Source organism: Mastacembelus armatus, chromosome 14 (genome assembly GCF_900324485.2).
Source record: "Mastacembelus armatus chromosome 14, fMasArm1.2, whole genome shotgun sequence".
Lineage (NCBI taxonomy): Eukaryota > Metazoa > Chordata > Actinopteri > Synbranchiformes > Mastacembelidae > Mastacembelus > Mastacembelus armatus.
Genome location: NC_046646.1, coordinates 5,011,827 through 5,029,887, shown reverse-complemented (window position 1 = coordinate 5,029,887; position 18,061 = coordinate 5,011,827). Strand labels below are relative to the sequence as shown.

The window sequence follows — 18,061 nt, the reverse complement described above, 5'->3', positions numbered from 1 at the left end:
ATAAACAGACACTGTATACAAGATATAATACACAGTTCAGCAACTTCAGAGATGTAAAATTCCATGAAATTCACTGATGTACTTATGGCTATGTCATTAAGACACATATTTACAAATAGGCCTACATTTTAATGTTTAAAACTATCCCAACATAATATCAGGGATCTATATTTATACAAAATAGTTTACTTAAGCATGAAACTACAAACTAACTTCTGATAACAGCAAAAAGAGTGATGTGACCCTCTGGTGGTGGTAGAGGGTGCAGGCTGAAACATTAGGATGGGGGTGGGGAAGTAAAATGAATGTGAAATGTAATTGCAAACCAGTCGCAAAAGGATATGACTCTTTTCATTGTGATGGTGTGGAAAATGTGTCTGTTGGGTCAGAAATGTGGCCTCTGCAGTGATTTACACAATCCCTCACCTCAGCTTTCCGGCTCCGAGTCCTTCTCTCATTTGAAGGGCTCCCGATGACGCGACTGGCAACGCGGTTTGACAGATCGCTTGCGGCTATATTTCTATTTCATGCTACATTAAATTTTGTACTCCACTGCAATTGATTTATATATAATCATTTATATTTTATCGTTTTTTTTCCCTTGTTTTTAGTTTTGATACTTTAGGCCTACTAGTTTCTGTAGTGTTCTGTAACATTTTAGATTAATGCAGTTCCACTTATTTGTGTAGTGCCAAATCACAATAAAATCATCTGAAGGATACATAAAAACACAACAATTAGATTACATAGAGACATATTCCTAGAACTGAAAGGTTTGCATGACTGTTGTGTGCAGACATACAATGATGATCATTTTAATTTGCATAATTCAGATTTGAGCATTCGTCAATGGAAAGAATCTTAAAACATCAAAATAAAGTGTACAATATTTTGAAAAATGTCAGTTTTTATTGATGTTGATACAAAGTTTGCATAAATAGATTACAGATTCATATCTTTATGGCCATATTATAAAATTAATAAGGACAACTGGTGAAAGTAAGGTTTAAGTTTTAAATTAAAATTTAAATATTACTATCAGGAAAAGAATTATATTGCACATAGTTATTTCTAATAAAGGTCATCCTCATCCATACAGTTTAAACAGAACTAGAATAACACTGGCACACACACAAATCCTGGTAATGAGGTGTATTAGATTTCCATGGCTTTGCACAGGGGCACTCCCATGAGGCGGTGCATTCATGTGTTCCCCTGTGTTCAGACGCTGCTGTAAATTTAACACGGTTGCTGCCTATGTCATTGGAAGGGATCCTACACACCATCGATGGTTGTCCTGAGGATAAGAAATAAGCACAAAAGGCAATATGCGCTTATCTGTCTGTGCGTTGTTGGGTTCATCATGTACAGATATCTTAGGTAAGTTACATTCTCATTATTGTCCAAAATATGTCAGCGATGAGCTGCTCTAAGGTGGTTTATGCCTAATGTTGTACATTATTAAAGTGAATTAATGAGCTCTTAAGATATTATAGCACTCCTATCTCTTTAGTGATATGGTCATACTAGCAGTTTGTGATATGATATAATAAAATGTGATAGAAAATACTTAAAGGCATTAATGTGTTACAAAGAGACTTTAGCACTCTACACGATAGGAAAGCTGTACTGGAACCATTTTAAATTATAGTCACTATAAAGTGCAACAATCTTACACTCTACCATAAAACTCGCAGAGATTTTGCCTTTGGTAAAACTGACAATTTTAACTACTATGTAATTGATGTTACAGAATAAAATATAGAAAATCTTATAAGTGCTGAATTAATCTGTGGAAATGGTTCTTGGTTTATGCTTGCCAAGGCAAGACATCTGCAAATTCCTATCAGGCATGTCATGTGGTCAGTTCAAGAACAATAGTCTGTGTTCTACATACGTAATGTGAGTGTGATACAAATGAACCTTTGCTTTTCTTCCAGCATACCAGCAAGGGGATGGAGGATGAGCAGGAAGGTGGGTCTGAGCGCTAACTCCTCCCAGTTCACCCTGGAGAGTAAGCCTTTTCACATCCTTGGGGGATCTATCCACTATTTCCGTGTGCCAAGGGCCTACTGGAGAGACCGTCTGATGAAAATGAAGGCCTGTGGCATTAACACACTCTCCACGTAGGAAAACTGCCGTGGATGTGGCTTGTGTCATAAACCTGGTCACCTTTCGAACATTAACAAAGCATATGCTTGCAGGTATGTGCCATGGAGTCTGCACCAGCCAGAGAGAGGGGCTTTCAACTTCCATACACAGCTGGATTTAGAGTAAGGACTATTTGACTCTGACCTGAATACAAAACACTCATGATTAATCACCTACTACCTGCTGCTTCCAGGAGTTGAGTCCATGCTCTTAGTAACACAAACATGCATCTTGAAAATGATGCTAAAAAAATGAAAACACCTTGCACCATTTCTCTCACTGTTCCAACAACATTACCTGTAGGCTCACTTGCAGTGCTCTCATTTTCTTTCTCATCATCTGAGCTTTAGTACTCAGGGGAGAAGCTATTGAGGTGCAGTCCCAAATGACAACAGTGTTATCTCCAAAACAACAGCAACTCATCAGCCAATTAACCACGCAGTGGTGTCAATGAAGATAGAAAGTGCTTATTGACTGTTTGTTCTGTCTTGGTTTCAGAGCCTTTATCAGTCTTGCTGCTGAACTGGGACTGTGGGTAATTTTACGTCCAGGGCCATACATATCCTCCGAGCTGGACCTGGGAGGATTGCCTAGGTAGTGCTAGCATTCACTGACCATTTAGAAAATCTGTACATTAGTGTGCCCAGACATCCTCGTGTCTTGGTTATGTACTAAACCCAAAACTTGTACAGTGCTTTGCTGGAAGAGCTTTGAGCAGTAAGCAGTAATAAATGAAGTTTTAGTATAAGAATTAAGAAGTAAGTAAGTGCATTTAATCCAACAGTACAACTGAAAAAAACACTAGATCTGAATCACAAAGTGACACTTTTTGCTGAGTGCAATCAGAGTTAAACAGTTCCTTCTTGCTGCAAAGGAGAAGACTTGACTGGTGTGTGAAGCCTTGTCTACTATATTAGACTGTGCCTGCATTGTTTTAGCAGCTGTGCGGTTTAGTCATAACCAAACATGTTGTTTTCTGTCGCTTTGCAGCTGGCTTCTCCGGGATGGCAGTATGAGACTGAGGACCACTTACCCGGGATTCACACAAGCCGTCAACAAGTTTTTTGACAAACTTATCCCAAAAGTGGTACCATTGCAGGTTGTGCTTTGTTACTAAAGCTGGAAACAAGTGTGTTGTAGCTCAAATTCATTAACCTCCCGATGTTTGTGTGTTTTAGTTCAAAAAAGGAGGCCCCATTATTGCAGTACAAGTTGAAAATGACTATGGATCTTTTGCAAAGGATGAAAGTTACATGCTTTTTATCAAAGAGGTAACATGATACATTTAGGTTTTTTAAAATGCAGTTTTAGTACATAGAAACACATATATAAAATAGATATTGAGAGCTGATTAATCTGGTGGTCTTGATATTTATCTTAAATCATGATATTCTGTGGTATTTTGAAAGGCTTTACAGTCCAGGGGGATCAGCGAGCTGTTGCTAACATCAGACAACCACAACACGTTAAAGTTGGGGGGTGTAGATGGAGGTACAGCATATATTTAACACACAAAACAGTTAAAACAGTAACACACATACAGCATAACTTGTTATCTCCTATCTTGTAGCCCTCAGATCACTGAAGCTGCAGAGGCTTAATCACAGAGACATACAGGACCTGAATGCTATTCAGGTGTGTACCTCACTTTTCTATTGCATCTGTTGCTGAGGATGGCAAAGCCAATGCTGCAGTGAACATTTAGCACTGTAGATTAAAAACTGAGGTGTTTTCTTCTCGTGTTAATGATAATTTCCATTTGTCAGCCCAACAGCCCCACCATAGTGATGGACTACTGGACTGGCTGGTATGATGTGTGGGGTGACCTCCACAATGTGCTTCCCCCAGAGGGTAAGGCTGTTTTCCTTTTTATCTTTGAGTTTTTAGATACCACTGACATTGGCTTTCTCATGTTATACATAATTAAATTCAAATTAAATTATTTGATTTACTAGAATAAACCACCCGATATCATTGCTTTTCTAAGATGTCCTTCAGTACTGGCTCAAGCAATTTAAACATTTATTTCAGGATAAATCAGAATTAGGAATTATTTGTTAGGATTTCAGGATTATTCAACCAGTTATTGTTGACTGATGTTTTAAATACATTTCACTTTAGTTTGCAACTGAATTAATTAGATATATGCTATGACAGCAGATGCATCTTAGAAATAACCTAACAGACATCAAAAGCCAACTGGTCAAAAGATGGTAAAAAAAATCATGTTTGTAAATGTATTGCTGTGATTTCACTGTCGCAGTGATTGTTATATTTTTAAGAGGTTGGTTTGTTTACAGAGAACATGTTGAACTTCCTTTCAGATATGGTGTCAAGTGTGAGGGAAATGCTGAAGCGCGGTATGTCTGTCAACCTCTACATGTTTCACGGAGGCTCCAGTTTTGGCTTCATGAGCGGAGCACTTGATGATCCTTCCTACAGAGCATTAATCCCCAGCTATGGTCGGTTCCTCTGTGTCACAAGCAAATGAGTGGTGCCCTTCATGCAAATTTACAAACACTTTATCATATTGATGAAGCACTGCCATACTGAAGCATGCTTAAGCTTACTTTTGTCAATAGCATTGCACTTGATGCCCAGCAGGTGGCAGCATATGATGCTTAATGTACAGGTTGTGCATCATGTTTTTCAGATTATGATGCACCTTTGTCTGAAGCTGGGGAATACACTCCAAAGTACCATCTCCTTAGAGATCTACTTTCTCGATACAACAGTAAGATACAACAGTAAGATAAACACTTAATATAAATGAAAATAAAGTGATGCTGTGACTTGCCAATTTGCCTGATCTTGTCTTTGACTCTCTGACCAGAAGGTGAGAATTTCCTTGATATGCCAGCCCTGCGTAACAGAGAGGCTTATGAACCTGCAATCATGTACCATCACTTGTCTTTATGGGATGCTTTGAGCTTCACAGAGGGAGTATGTTTTTTTAAGATGATCTGTAACTAACTGAATATGTATAATGAAAAGAAACAAGGTACATTTAAAATTTTCTTTGCAGCCATTCAAGTCAGCTAAGCCAGTAAACATGGAGAATCTGCCTGTGAACAATGAGAATGGCCAATCCTATGGGTACACCCTCTATGAGACTACCATCACTACTGGAGGATTATTACATTCTCGAGACAATATTCGAGACCGTGCCCTTGTGAGTCCTCACTGGTCATGAAGGCATGACCTCACTTATGTACTATATGGGTGTGGTAGCCTACTATGAACTAATTTCACACATTACTATCCAAATGTATTTGTAGTTGGTGAAACTACATTTAAAAGAAAAGTTTGACATGTTTGACTATATGCTTTCTTATAAAGAGTTAGAGTATGATAAGACTGATACACATCTTATATTTGTACTTATAATTTGAAGGTAGATCCAGCAGCAAGTTAGTTTAGCCTGGGTCTACCTAAAGGTAATAAAGTCTGCATACCTGCACCCTTATCGTCCACATGGTATATCTTTAATCCATACAAAAATGTGACTGAAGTCAGACTTTGAGATTTGAGTTCATTCAAGCAACATAGAGTTAATATGGAATGCCCAAAACAGATAATTTCACAGCAGTATTTGTCTTCCTAGGTGTTTGTAGACAGAAGCTATATTGGCCTTTTCAAGCGACAGATTGTGGAGCTGGCGGTTCCTGATGGTAAGGTATGACATCAAGTTGAGCAATGAAAGAAAATGTCCAATGAAGTCATTCACAGTGCTTTATCAGCTGTAACGAATACCTAAGTGTTGAGTCTTTGGAAGTTAAAACTTAGAAGCCATAAAAACAATCAATCCCTACAGGGGCGTCGTACCTTGAGCTTATTAGTGGAAAACTGTGGACGAGCTCACCAGGGAAGGGACCTTGACAAACAGCGTAAAGGTGATTGAGTGACAATATGCACTTCATTGATATTCCTGCCATTAAATCACTTGAGCACTCAGTGGGTAAGCCTATTTTTATTTGTGTTCTTGCAGGTCTCGTGGGAGACATTTTATTAAACAACAAACCTTTGCGGGATTTTACGATATACAGCCTGGAAATGAAACCCAGCTTTATTGATAGGTTTGTATGCCTTATTGAATCTAACAAAATGCATATCACCTTTATTTTGGTATAATATGTTTGAAGTGGAAGCATTATTTCAGTCTGTATAAGGCACCATGGAAAACTCTCCCAGAAACTCCCAGCTTTCCTGGATTTCTCATGGGGAGGCTGTTTGCCTATGGGTATCCAAGTGACACATTTGTGAAGCTTCCAGTAAGTGGAACAGAGCATGTTTTTATATTATGTGTATTTGTATGAGAAATATTTCATGTATGCATTGTGAGGTAGTAAATGTTTCTTTGGGTCCACAGGGCTGGGAAAAAGGGGTGGTTTTTATTAATGGTCTGAATTTGGGCCGCTACTGGTCCATTGGACCTCAGCAGACACTTTATCTGCCTGGCCCCTTTCTCAACAGTGGAATGAACCAGGTAAAGATGTACACAAGGCAGCATTTGTTAGAGAAAAGGTTTGACATTGTGGGAAAATCAGTTATTTTCTTTCTTGTGAAGAAGTAGCTAGAAACACTGACATGGCTTTCATCGATGTACTATGTTACTGTTGCCAAACCTACTAACTGGAAATTGGGGGTACTAGATACCCTTCCTTTGTTTGGTAACAACCTGCTAACATTTCTAAAAGCTTGAAAACAACATATGTGCAGGTCACTATAATCAATAGTTTGGCACATAACCCATGTGAAAATGCAGCATGTTGTTGTCACACTTTGGCTTTTGGGTGGATTAAACAAATACAATATAATATGTGAATAAGTGAGCAGGTTTTGAGACAAGCCTGGCTAGTTGTTTCCTGTTGCTATCCTACTGCTAGGCTAAGCTAAGTGGCTGCTGGCTCGATTATTTTTAGCATACATGTACGAGAGTGGTATTGATCTTCTGAAATTGCTTTTGGCTTTTAAATGCTTCTCCTTTGAATTATATTAGACTTAGAAAATGTATTCTACATTTGCACAGGTCAGAGTGGAGTCCCAGCTCACTCTCTCTCTGTTCTCTATTTAAATAAACAAGGTCATTGTGTTTGAGGAGCAAGAGGGAGACCACAAGGTCCACTTTGAGGATAAACCTGACCTTGGCATGGCAGCTGACATCCAGTGACTGTCATCACCACCTGTGTGGGCGTTGTTCTTGTGTAAAAATGTCATTGCTTTCACAAACAAAACCAAACAGAATCTTTATTTTTTGGGATATGAGTGTTTTGTATTATAACAATTTGAAGGTACATAGGTACACAAAGTCTAAAATTCATCCACATTAACTATCCATCAAAGGCAGAGAGACATGTTTGTATGAGAGCAGTCTATAGCTATGTACATACAGTACCTTTAGTTATAGTGACTCACACATAGAGCAAGAATGTCCTCATGCCTGTGGATTTCCAGCTAAAGAGTAGTCATTTTTGTTTGGCGATGGTTGTGTTGTGTTATTTTATTCACTTTCTATTGCTTGTTTGAATATTCTGCAGAACATGTTTTGTGGCAGCTACTGAAATGACAGCATCTTAGCATGTAAAACAAAAATCTGGTTTGTGGGTTAATGTGAGCTGATAAAGTGATGGGAACAGCTTTTCAAATGAAGCACAAACAGCATGTAGCAACATCAGATCTCTAAAGTGAAGCTTTAAAGTTGTAGATGGTTTTCACATTGATATCTGACCAAATGCTTTAACAGTCACAGTTTCTGAGAGAACATTAGCATTTACGAGCAGTGCCACTGCAAGTCAGTGGAGTATGAAATAACTTGTAAGCCATCCATCCATTGTGGGAATAATTAGACTGTGCAATACAACCATTTGAAAAGATGCACATCCTTTTTTAAGAGTAATGGTTTCATATCCCATTAATTTTCAGAAGCATAGTTCATAACTAACAAGTAAATGGCACAGTTGAACAATAAATAATTCTGCTGTGAAACCTTCAGTTCACCCAGTGGGATCTTAATTAGCTCATGAGGAAACCTGTGAAGTGGACTGGTGCCTAGGAGGACTGAATCCGCTCTTAAATATGAGTAGTCCGCATGTCAGGAATAAACAAAAGCTTGAAGAAAATGACTGTAATGGAGGACATTGTCGTTACACTATAACAAATTGCTCTGTTTTCAAATCTGTGTGCTTCTGCATGCTCATCATATGTAGTGTGACAGCTTAGCATGTGTGAATGTGTGCAACAGGTCTCCTAATTAGTTCTGGGTTCAGGATTCTATTTAAATAGCTCATTGCTGTACAATGCAAGTGGGGAGGGCTCAGATCCCCGCAGCGCAGTCTGTCAGTCAGTGCTGACTCACTTAAGACAAGGACCCCTTTTATTCCTCTGCGCAGCACTGTGCCCGACAGCCAGCTTGCTTCAGAACAAAAGGGCCCTATTTAATGCTGATTGGATAGTTGGCTGGTGTTGTCTGTGCTGAGAGGGCCCTTTATTGCTTGCTGTGCCATCTCTTCCTAGAGTTTAAATCATGTAACAGCCTTTGTCTCAGCTCTCCTACGAGACCTCAGTGGGTTCCTTTTGGCAACTCCTACCAGTGTCTCGCATCAGGCAGCGCTCCAAGCAGAACAGGCTGGCTTGTTTCTGTGCAGTTGTGCTTTGATACACTGGGGTCAGTACACACATAGCTCTGTGCTGCCTCCTGGGGTGGATGGATGCTCCTCCTTTTCTAAGCTGTGCTGAAGTACAGCTACTGTGTTGTGATAATACTCTTCCTCGTATTAGGACTGAGGCCGGTTTAAATCTCAATAGAGTCCAATGGAGTAATGGCTCCCCTGAAACAACAATTTGACATTCAATAAAGGAAAAACTAAGAGGCTGTACTAATGCTGCATTCATATCATACTGAGCAACCTAATTAAAGTATCCAACTAAATCTTGGCAATTTCCAAATCTTTTACGACAAAGAAATGACTAGGATTTTTTATGAAATGCCAAATATACCTGTCCTAATACAAAACAATAATAGGAAAGTGCCAGAAAAAAATAAGAATATGGATGTCTAATATCAAAGACAATAATTCAGTGTAATTAAGTCCACATTTAATGAATATGCCAATATATACTGTAATCCCCCAAGACCACCTCTGTAATCATTCAACCATCTTGATGGTATAGACAAGTCATAAACATGGGAATCTATCCATTTCTACCATCCAAATGGACACAGGAACATGGCAGTAGACTCTGTGGTGTCCTGAACTTCAGCATGCTAACATGCTTGCAATGGCAATGTTACCATACTGATATCAAGCATTTGTTATTTAACACTAAACACAAGGTATAGCTGAGTCAGATGGGAGGAATTTGGTCATAAACCAAACTACATGAAGTCATAATGTGAAAAGAGGTAATTCATTTTGAAGGGGACATAAACGCTTGTACCAGATATCATGGCAATCCTTCCAACAGTTCAGTCACCAAAAAACTAGAATTGTCAGTCTTATAGGAGTGCTATAACAGGAAAAGTTAAGTGACCACCAAACACGGAAGTGAAGGATGTACAGACTAAAATTGCCACCCATGATGCTATGACTAAAAATAATTTTTGTTACCTAAAACAAAAATGCTGAACAAAATCTGCAGGTGACAATTTTTACATATTAAACAAGGGTCATCTGTTCCAAGTAAAATCCAAATTCTGCTATTACCTGTGTCAGATGAAGTATGTCATATTTCCACATTAGAGTCAGTAAATCCTTTCTTGCCCTCATTTACTAACACAGGCTTCTCTGTCCGTGTGTGCCATACTAATACCTGTGGGTAAGAAGGAAGGGATGCAGACAAGCTTAAATACAGTTCATTTATAGAAACAATCAGAGTGAGAATATAGCAATAAGCATAAAGGGCTGGCTATAAACTGACAGTTTTTGGATTTTAAGAAGAAATGCTAATGAATGATAAATCTTACACCATCAGCATTTCAGATTCAGCTTGTTTTACGAGCTTACCTTAGTGCAGTTTGCAGCTTTGGGCTCCAAGTCACTGAGAGTGACCAGCTCTTTTAATAAACTGCTCTCCTGATATCCTCCTTTCACCCCACGTAACTTGAAATAAGCTTGAGGTTTAGACAGAATGAGGTGCAGGTTCACAGCAAACCCAGCCATGTCAATGGCAAAGGGCCGGTGTGGGTCAAATACAGTTTTCCATCCGTACACCTGCCCCAAGGTGTTTACTTTAGGGGACTCATACCGAAGGCCGCCCACAAACGCCACTGGCCACACTGACACCTTTTTGGTTGAACGCATCTGGCATTTGGAAACACAGCCAGAGATGCATGTCACTCATATAAGTCGTTTTAAACTCCATAATTATCATTTTGCTGAAGACGCAGAACTCAATTAAAATATGTAAGGATGAGGCAGAGGAGACACTGCATGCTGGAAGAATAATTCAGCTCTACGTCATGTTTTTGCTTTGAACCATATCTGCTTACCTCCTCAAATAGCTCCAGACTGTATGTGTTGTCATCATCTGCAAAATAGACGATCCCAGGCTGGCTGTTATTTACATTGAAGGTCTCCCGGAGCCAACGCAGGGCCAGGTTTCTCTGTATGGTACCACGTGGGATTCTAGGGTCTCTAGTGTCCCCACGTACCTTGTAGTTCCTAGGTGTCTCCACGTTGAGGTGGGTGTAGTTGAGTCCTGTCTCCAGGAGTAGACGGCTAACCAGTGCAGTCCTCCTATGGGAATCCTCCACTAGGATCCAGTGCAGGTTTGGCACATGGAGTAAGGTATTGGCCAGGCGTGTCAGCTCTGCCTTTTGCACTGGCCGGCTGTACGTGGGAGTGATGAGGTGTATGGTGGGCAGGATGTCGGACCATGGGGGAGGCCGACTGTAGACGTATTCAGTGCGTACCACCTCCACAATATCATGATTCTGAAGAGAACAGGACTCCTTGAAAACAAAAGTATTCCTGGAGTTGGAGTGACCATCACGTCTGTCATCTAGCCAGGAGGAGAAATGATTAGAGAGCCTCTGTGTGCTGTCTAATATGGACGGGTTTTAAAGCTACACCCAGCTTCTGTATATTGTTGTCCCTCAATCCTCTGTGTTTTACACCCCAGCCTCATAGCATTTCATCCAAACTAGTGATATTTTCCCTCAGGTTAGATCACTCTGACACATATGCATGCAGTTAGTAACACCAACACCTTTGTTAATATGGTGAATAGAACTGGAAAAAAAGGTTCACTTGATCATTTCAATCCTTACCCTTTCGAATGGCAAGCATAGGTGTGATGGTGCTCTGGTGCCAAACAGTGATGAGTAGTGTCCAAGGCAACACAATCAATACAATGGCGACGATGTCTCGTCTCTTCGGCATCTCCAGGGTCAGACCTGAGTCATGTCACTACCTGTGAGGCATAAAATACATGATTAGGTTCACAATCATAAGAACCACTGAACTGTTGCGGGGTTGAAGCTTTTCCAGGACCCTTTGAAGCTCACAGGAAAGGCTTGCAAACTAAGCATCTTCAGTAAATCTTGCTTTAAATGTAGTAAGACTTATATATCTGTGATTATTTCATGTATGTATATTCAACTATCATCTGTTTCACCACATGTATCATCTACAATTGTAGATTTGTATTTGTTTTTTTACATTTATTAGTATTTTTTTAAATGTAATAAATGACACAAAATTATTTAACCTATTACATATTAAGGGATCTTCTATCAAATGTGTAATTCTTAGCGTGCTTTCATTTTATAAAGAAGCTGTCTCAGCCTGCTGAAGCTGCTGAAAAAAATAGGTCAAAAACTGTTGCAAGCCTTCTTGTTGTCTCATTTGAAAGCATACCAGTGTAATACTGATTTAAAGAAACCTGCAGTTTGGCTGAAAGGGTCGGACACTGTATTACTTGTCAACAGCTGAGACACACCTAAACCTGTATGAATCAGGTTCAGTTAAACCATAAAGTATCTGTATGATAGTGAAATGGAAATTAGGCTGCAATTATATAAGGCTACAGGTAATTCCTCCTGAGTGTTTTCTTACCCATTCTTTATTAGTGACTTTCATTTATTCATGTTGGACAGGGCCCAACTGTTATTGGGCTATTATATGAGAATTTATGGTCCATTATATATAAACATCTGTAACTTAGTATATAGCTCAGGTTGCCTATTAATTCCATCCCAGCTCCTCCTCCACATTATAGTGTCTTTGACCATCCTTGATCCTGATGATCAGGCCCTACATGTTAGATCCTGCGAGTGTGTGTAATTCTATCAAAGTGAAGACATTTTCCTCACTTTTTTTAGACTCCTGTTCTAGGTTTAAGACTTGGTTTTTGGGTTAAGATTAGAATAGGGTTAGGGTAAGTGTTGGCTTTAGGCAGTTAGTCATGATGGTTAAGGTTAAGGAAGCATTTAGTCTGAGTGTCCTCACAAAAATGGAAATATAAGTAAGTGTGTGTGTGTGTGTGTGTGTGTGAAAGGCAAACTGTAAAAAGATAAAAGCATTACAGTAAATAATTGCAGTCCATTTTCATTGTATCTTACCTAAGTTTATAACCAACACACATGGTCATTCCGAGAACTGATGCTCTGTCGGATTTGTGCAGATAGAGGCCTGGAGAAGAAGAGGAAACTGTGAATAGAAGGTTCACTTCAGTTGATCATCGCTGCAAATAAAATGTAGAATTACAATCCTTTCAGCAGCTGGTACTGAAGGTTTCCTGCTGAAGCCGTTTGGTCGGTCTTGTACAGCTGCTCCAATCCTGGCTTGTTTGAAATGCTCTAATGGATAATTATTGGGTCACATAAAACCTTAGAATAAATGTTTTATCTGAATTATTTGTGTAACCATAAAATGATTTATTACAAAATGTTCTCTGTGTTACATCAATAAGACTCAGAACTGCTAAAAATATAGAATAAATGGGAATACATTTTTCACACACTCACTACTGCCTTGGGTTTCCATATACAAAATAACAAAGGAAACAACAGAACCATTTCCCATTTGAGTGTTTCTATTCAAATTGCTGTACAGAGGCACAAAACTCATACAAACTGAACTGTGTTCTACTGTATGTGCAGATTTTGTATAGCAGTGACACAGAATCATTATCTCATATACTTTAGCACTGCCCTGCCCTCCAGTTAAAATACAGTGTGTCTAAAGGGTTGTATTATAAATGTTGAGCTGGAGATTCTAACTGTACTCATGGGTAATTTAAAATGCTTAAGAGGCAGTGAGCATGATCACCCTCTTTAAAACACTAAAGGATTTAAACCTGTCATAAAACAATCACAATCACATAAACCAATGTCAAGTACAAACCAATACATGCAATGTCCTCTACAAAGACATGCTGCTATATCACTCATGTGCAGTACCAGTCAACAGTTTTGACACACCTTGTTATTCAATATTTTTTCTTTGTTTCTGTTGTTTTAAGGATACAAACCTTTGCATAAGAAGGTGTGTTGAACTCGAACTCTGTGTGTACACATTTGTGCTTAGATTGCTGATTATCCATTGGATCAGCTGTTTCCTGCAGTCCATACAACATCTTATGGTCTGCAGTCTACACCATAAACATCTGTGATTGCAATAATACAAGCTCTAACCACTGTGTGTGCTTTTCTTTCTCTTCTCCTCAGGAGTCTCTTCATGAACCAGATCCTCTGCTGGTTAATCACAAAGTCTTTAGACATAATTAATCCTTGATTAAAGAGAATCAACTCCAGTCTGAGATCAAAGCTGGTGCTACATAATTAACACATCAGGATAAGTTTAATAGGGTCATATTTGATCAGCATATCATTGATATAGACAAGCTAAGTATTCATGCATATCATTTTCAATCCATTTAAAAAAAAAAAATAGCATCATGGCTGCCAGCAAGAACAGCATCAGCTATCTGAGGCAAAACTGTGGCATGAGGTGGAAAAAAGAAAATCAAAGTGAAAACAGTTGCACTCAACTACATATCCTGATCAGACAACACTAAATGTAATACTGTGAATAGTGAAAATGTTCAACGTTTATATTTGCCTCAAAATCTTACAGTGGCAGACAATCGTGCAGATTTTTTTGGAGAATAACATATCGGGGGAATATTACACAGTACAAGGTCAAGCTATAAGCAAAATGTAATCAAACTGAGTAATATATCTTGAGCTTGAGGTCTGATTCAGCTGGACAATGAGTTCAAATTATGGAGGCTGTGTCTGCAAGAATGTGTCAAATTACTTATTTGGGATTATACATATACAGTATACGTTTTGTGAATGTTATACATAGCATATTATGTATATAGAATATTATTTGTAATATTAAAAATACATATTTTCATTTCACAACACTTTGAAAGAAAAGTTGAGAAATCTGTGTATATTGTAATGTGCATGGCCTTTGCAGATTGATGGCACCCATTTTGTATTTTAGCCTGCAACAGAAAAGACGTTTTTACTGGATATTGAATACCTCCAGCATATGCTTGCCTTAAATAATTTAGGTAATTTCTGCCAAAAAAACAATAAATAAAGATTCTCATCAGTATAAAAAAATACTGCAATATACAAGATAAAGATACAACACAACTAATTTAAAATGTTCACGCAAAGATAATGGCCAGTGCACAGTCCATTTTGGATTGAATGACAGAGATCTGGTCTTCCGATGTGGAGCTGTAGTTAAATATTTGTCAGGTATTTTAAAAAAACAATCTAGGATATAAAATAAATGATCTGCATTGATTCTTTCTTCACATAATGATCGGTACCTGTGTTAAAATGAATAATCTACCTAATACAAAGTCTCTGTCGTACATTTGTAAGTCATGCCCAATGATTTTCTGCTTATCAACATGTCATAATTGTCTGGTGATTATATCATCATCAGCATGTGGAACTATAACTCTAGCTCCAGGTAATTACAATCTTTTTGTCAAAATGTGTTTATCAAATCCCCTCTACTGAGAGAGTGCAAATAAACAGAGATATAATATACTGACACATAATGTCACTGATAAGTGAAAATCAAATATAAGCAATTTTTAGCAGTTCTTTAAGCATTCTGGGTTGTGACCCTCTAAAATATAATTTTTTGCCAGAATATCTGCCCAAAGTGAACACTGAATCAATTTAATGCCTGTTTGGGTTGTTTGTTTGTAGGATGATGAATAATAAATGTTACAGCTGCTTAGATGAATAGTTGTAGATGAGGGCCCTACCTGTTTGTTAATGACTGCAGTGGGTTAGCATACAAAACCAGGAGCTCGAATGTGAATGAAATGCCAAAACCTTTATTTTATCATAGTGAAGTGCAAGATTTTCACAGTTTAATTGTGTTTTTATGTCTAGTGTTTTATAAGTTCAGGAATGAATTTATCTTGATGCATCTGTTTTCTTCAGCCTTGCCAGCTCAGCAGTAAACATGGAAATTTTACACTGCCAGCACTGAACCATAAAGCCAAATCCACAACCAATCTACAACCTGCTCACCCAGGAGGAAGTATAACCGATTTACAGCACAAAACCTTCCCTCTACACGTTTACTTGGCATCATTACACGATTTTATTGTAATTCTGTTGTTGTGGCATGTTGATGGTAACAGATATAAGAAATAACCATCCATCCATCCATCATCTATACCCACTTATTCCTTAACCAGGGTCACAGGGATCTGCTGGAGCCTATCCCAGCTCTCTTTGGGTGAAAGGCAGGGGTACACCCTGGACCGGATCATATAAGATATAACCAGTTAATTGGTATATGCAGTAAGCCTGTAGAGCTGGAAACATGCTCACAAACATAATGATATCAAACCAGAGCTCACTAATGACAGACTTCAACTGGATCCAGGTGAGCATTACTGGCTAGTAAGACAGCCAGGAGTGGAAGATGGTACCAGTCTTTCTTAACACTTAAAAATATGAAAAGCTTCTTAGAGCATGTTTAAAATGGATGGCATAGCTCAAGAAAATTATAAATAGGTCTCTCTTGACATCGAGGCCCATGAAGATGCAGCTTTTAAATCCTGTCTCAGCTGGGAAATCCTCACTGAAGTTGTCTGTGCTAATGACAATCAACAGGCAGGTGCTGCTAGGGGCTATGAGGCAGACACAAACTGAAGGCAGGCTGATGAAAGATCCTCCATCTAAAGGCTGTAGAGCACTGTGCAGAACAAAAGATAGACATGTATAGCTTCAGCGATGATGACCTACAACACCAATTACCAGACCTTTTCACGTTTTCTGTGTGGATGACCTTCAACCTCTGCAAACTGTACCCAGGGCAAACCCTCATTACTGAAAAAAGTAGCCATGCACATCCACAATCCTCCAGGCAGGTGGTGGACACAGCCACAAGCAATAACAAAATAATAATAAGTCACATTGTAGTGCTCAGTTTGTTGTATAATCAATAGCTCAGTTTAGGCTATAAATACGATCACTGCAGAGGAAGATTATCAGGACCTTTGAGGAACTGTATTTTGTGATTTTTTTCATTAAATTCTTAGTGCTGTCACCTGAATCCAGCCAAGTGTTAATAATCTCTTAAATCCGTGTGGTGATCTGTGGTTTTATATGACAGACAGGTGCAGGGAGTCTAATGTGTTTCTGTTTCAATATGTTTGGTGTTTGCACAATCCCTTTCAACTTGTTTGAGGAGTAAAAGTTGAGCCTTGCTCCTCGGTATGCATAGTTCAGCTGCTTTAGAATTCTAATATTCAGGTGCAATGAGAATTTCCAGATGTGTCTTTGAAATAAGCTTTACTACTTTTTATATCTGCTTCTATCCTTCGGGTGCTGCTAAATCTTTTCTTTAAACAATAATATTACTGATGAGCATTTACTGTCAAATTAAACTCACCTGAATACAATGTTAATTCAATAGTCACAGTTAAAATAAGCAAAGTTTTACTTACAGAAATAAATGATCCCCTTTCCTTACAGTGTCTAATCCTGTTGTGTGGTGTTAATGATGAAGGTGCTAATAATGGTGCTGGGCCTTGTTCTGTCAGCTGTGATGAATAAAGAAATCCATCAATTCCTCTTCTTGGTGAAGATTAGTGTTTCTAGCACACATATGAGCAGGAGAGACAGGGTGACAACCAGCGATGGGTGCTATCCAATCCTGGGGTAGGGTCATGTCCTCAGTGCCAGCCCCTGTAGAGACAGAGGAGGTCATCCCTCTAGAAGAATGCAGCATCTCAGTGCAAAAACAAAGGCTGGGATTGTCAAAGCTGATGGCAAGGGGATGGGGCGGAGGGCTGGCCATGGCCGGAGACTCGGGACAATAGAATAAATCATATAAAAATCTCACAGCCCTACAAATGGAATTCTTGCTTAGGGACGAAGCAGGATTTGAAAACTGAGAGAGCCATGCATGACATTGAGGGTGTTTATCTGTGGCATAAACAACTATGTAAGTCACATGCTCCACTAGTCAGACAGTAAAAGCATTTCGATTCACGTTGCTTTCATTTCCTGACAGGCCTATGAAAGGAGTGCATTCTGAATGGACTAATAATGACATAGGATAAAAATATATCATCTAAAGAAATCCAGATGAGAGGAGGCAGCAGTGTGAAAGGCAGCACAACAAACATCAGTAATTATGGAGGGTGGTAATCTTTTGGCATGTGACAAAGTGCTGCTTATAGCAGCTGACTGAAATGAGTGACTGACCTTTCAAGCTTTCGGAAGATTAGGTCAGTTGAAACTGCACCTACTGTATTACTGTGAGAGACATGTTTTGTGTGAAAGTACTTTCATTGCTGATGCTTCTCATGGCAGACTTGACTTGTCGTTGCACCACCAAAATTGCAGAAATGTAGCATTACTAACAGGATTAATGATGCTCAGTTGCTTTTTGAGTGTCATATTAAACCCTTG

The 18,061-nt window shown here is 38.8% G+C and overlaps 2 protein-coding genes across 2 annotated transcripts in view; one reads left to right on the top strand and one right to left on the bottom strand.

The window, feature by feature from the left end:
• The first annotated feature begins 1,288 nt into the window (after positions 1–1,288).
• LOC113143571 (beta-galactosidase-1-like protein 2) lies at positions 1,289–7,434 on the top strand. The gene is made up of 19 exons (XM_026329301.2): positions 1,289–1,380; positions 1,941–2,126; positions 2,205–2,273; positions 2,650–2,745; positions 3,142–3,250; positions 3,330–3,422; positions 3,561–3,642; positions 3,722–3,786; positions 3,918–4,002; positions 4,476–4,613; positions 4,805–4,885; positions 4,988–5,094; positions 5,177–5,323; positions 5,756–5,827; positions 5,966–6,044; positions 6,140–6,227; positions 6,311–6,422; positions 6,521–6,637; positions 7,235–7,434. Exons 1-19 carry the CDS (start codon positions 1,289–1,291, stop codon positions 7,319–7,321), a joined length of 1,905 nt encoding a protein of 634 aa, XP_026185086.1. The 3' UTR covers positions 7,322–7,434.
• The window catches only part of b3gat1b (beta-1,3-glucuronyltransferase 1 (glucuronosyltransferase P) b), a 27,147-nt gene continuing 16,483 nt past the window's right edge, over positions 7,398–18,061 (bottom strand). The window contains exons 2-8 of the mRNA XM_026329302.1: positions 17,092–17,332; positions 12,713–12,782; positions 11,420–11,562; positions 10,640–11,151; positions 10,155–10,451; positions 9,855–9,960; positions 7,398–8,978 (exon numbers count right to left, since the gene is read on the bottom strand). Coding sequence (XP_026185087.1) covers positions 9,874–9,960; positions 10,155–10,451; positions 10,640–11,151; positions 11,420–11,531 — 1,008 coding nt within the window. The 5' untranslated portion in view covers positions 11,532–11,562; positions 12,713–12,782; positions 17,092–17,332 and the 3' untranslated portion in view covers positions 7,398–8,978; positions 9,855–9,873. The remainder of the gene's footprint in view (positions 8,979–9,854; positions 9,961–10,154; positions 10,452–10,639; positions 11,152–11,419; positions 11,563–12,712; positions 12,783–17,091; positions 17,333–18,061) is intronic.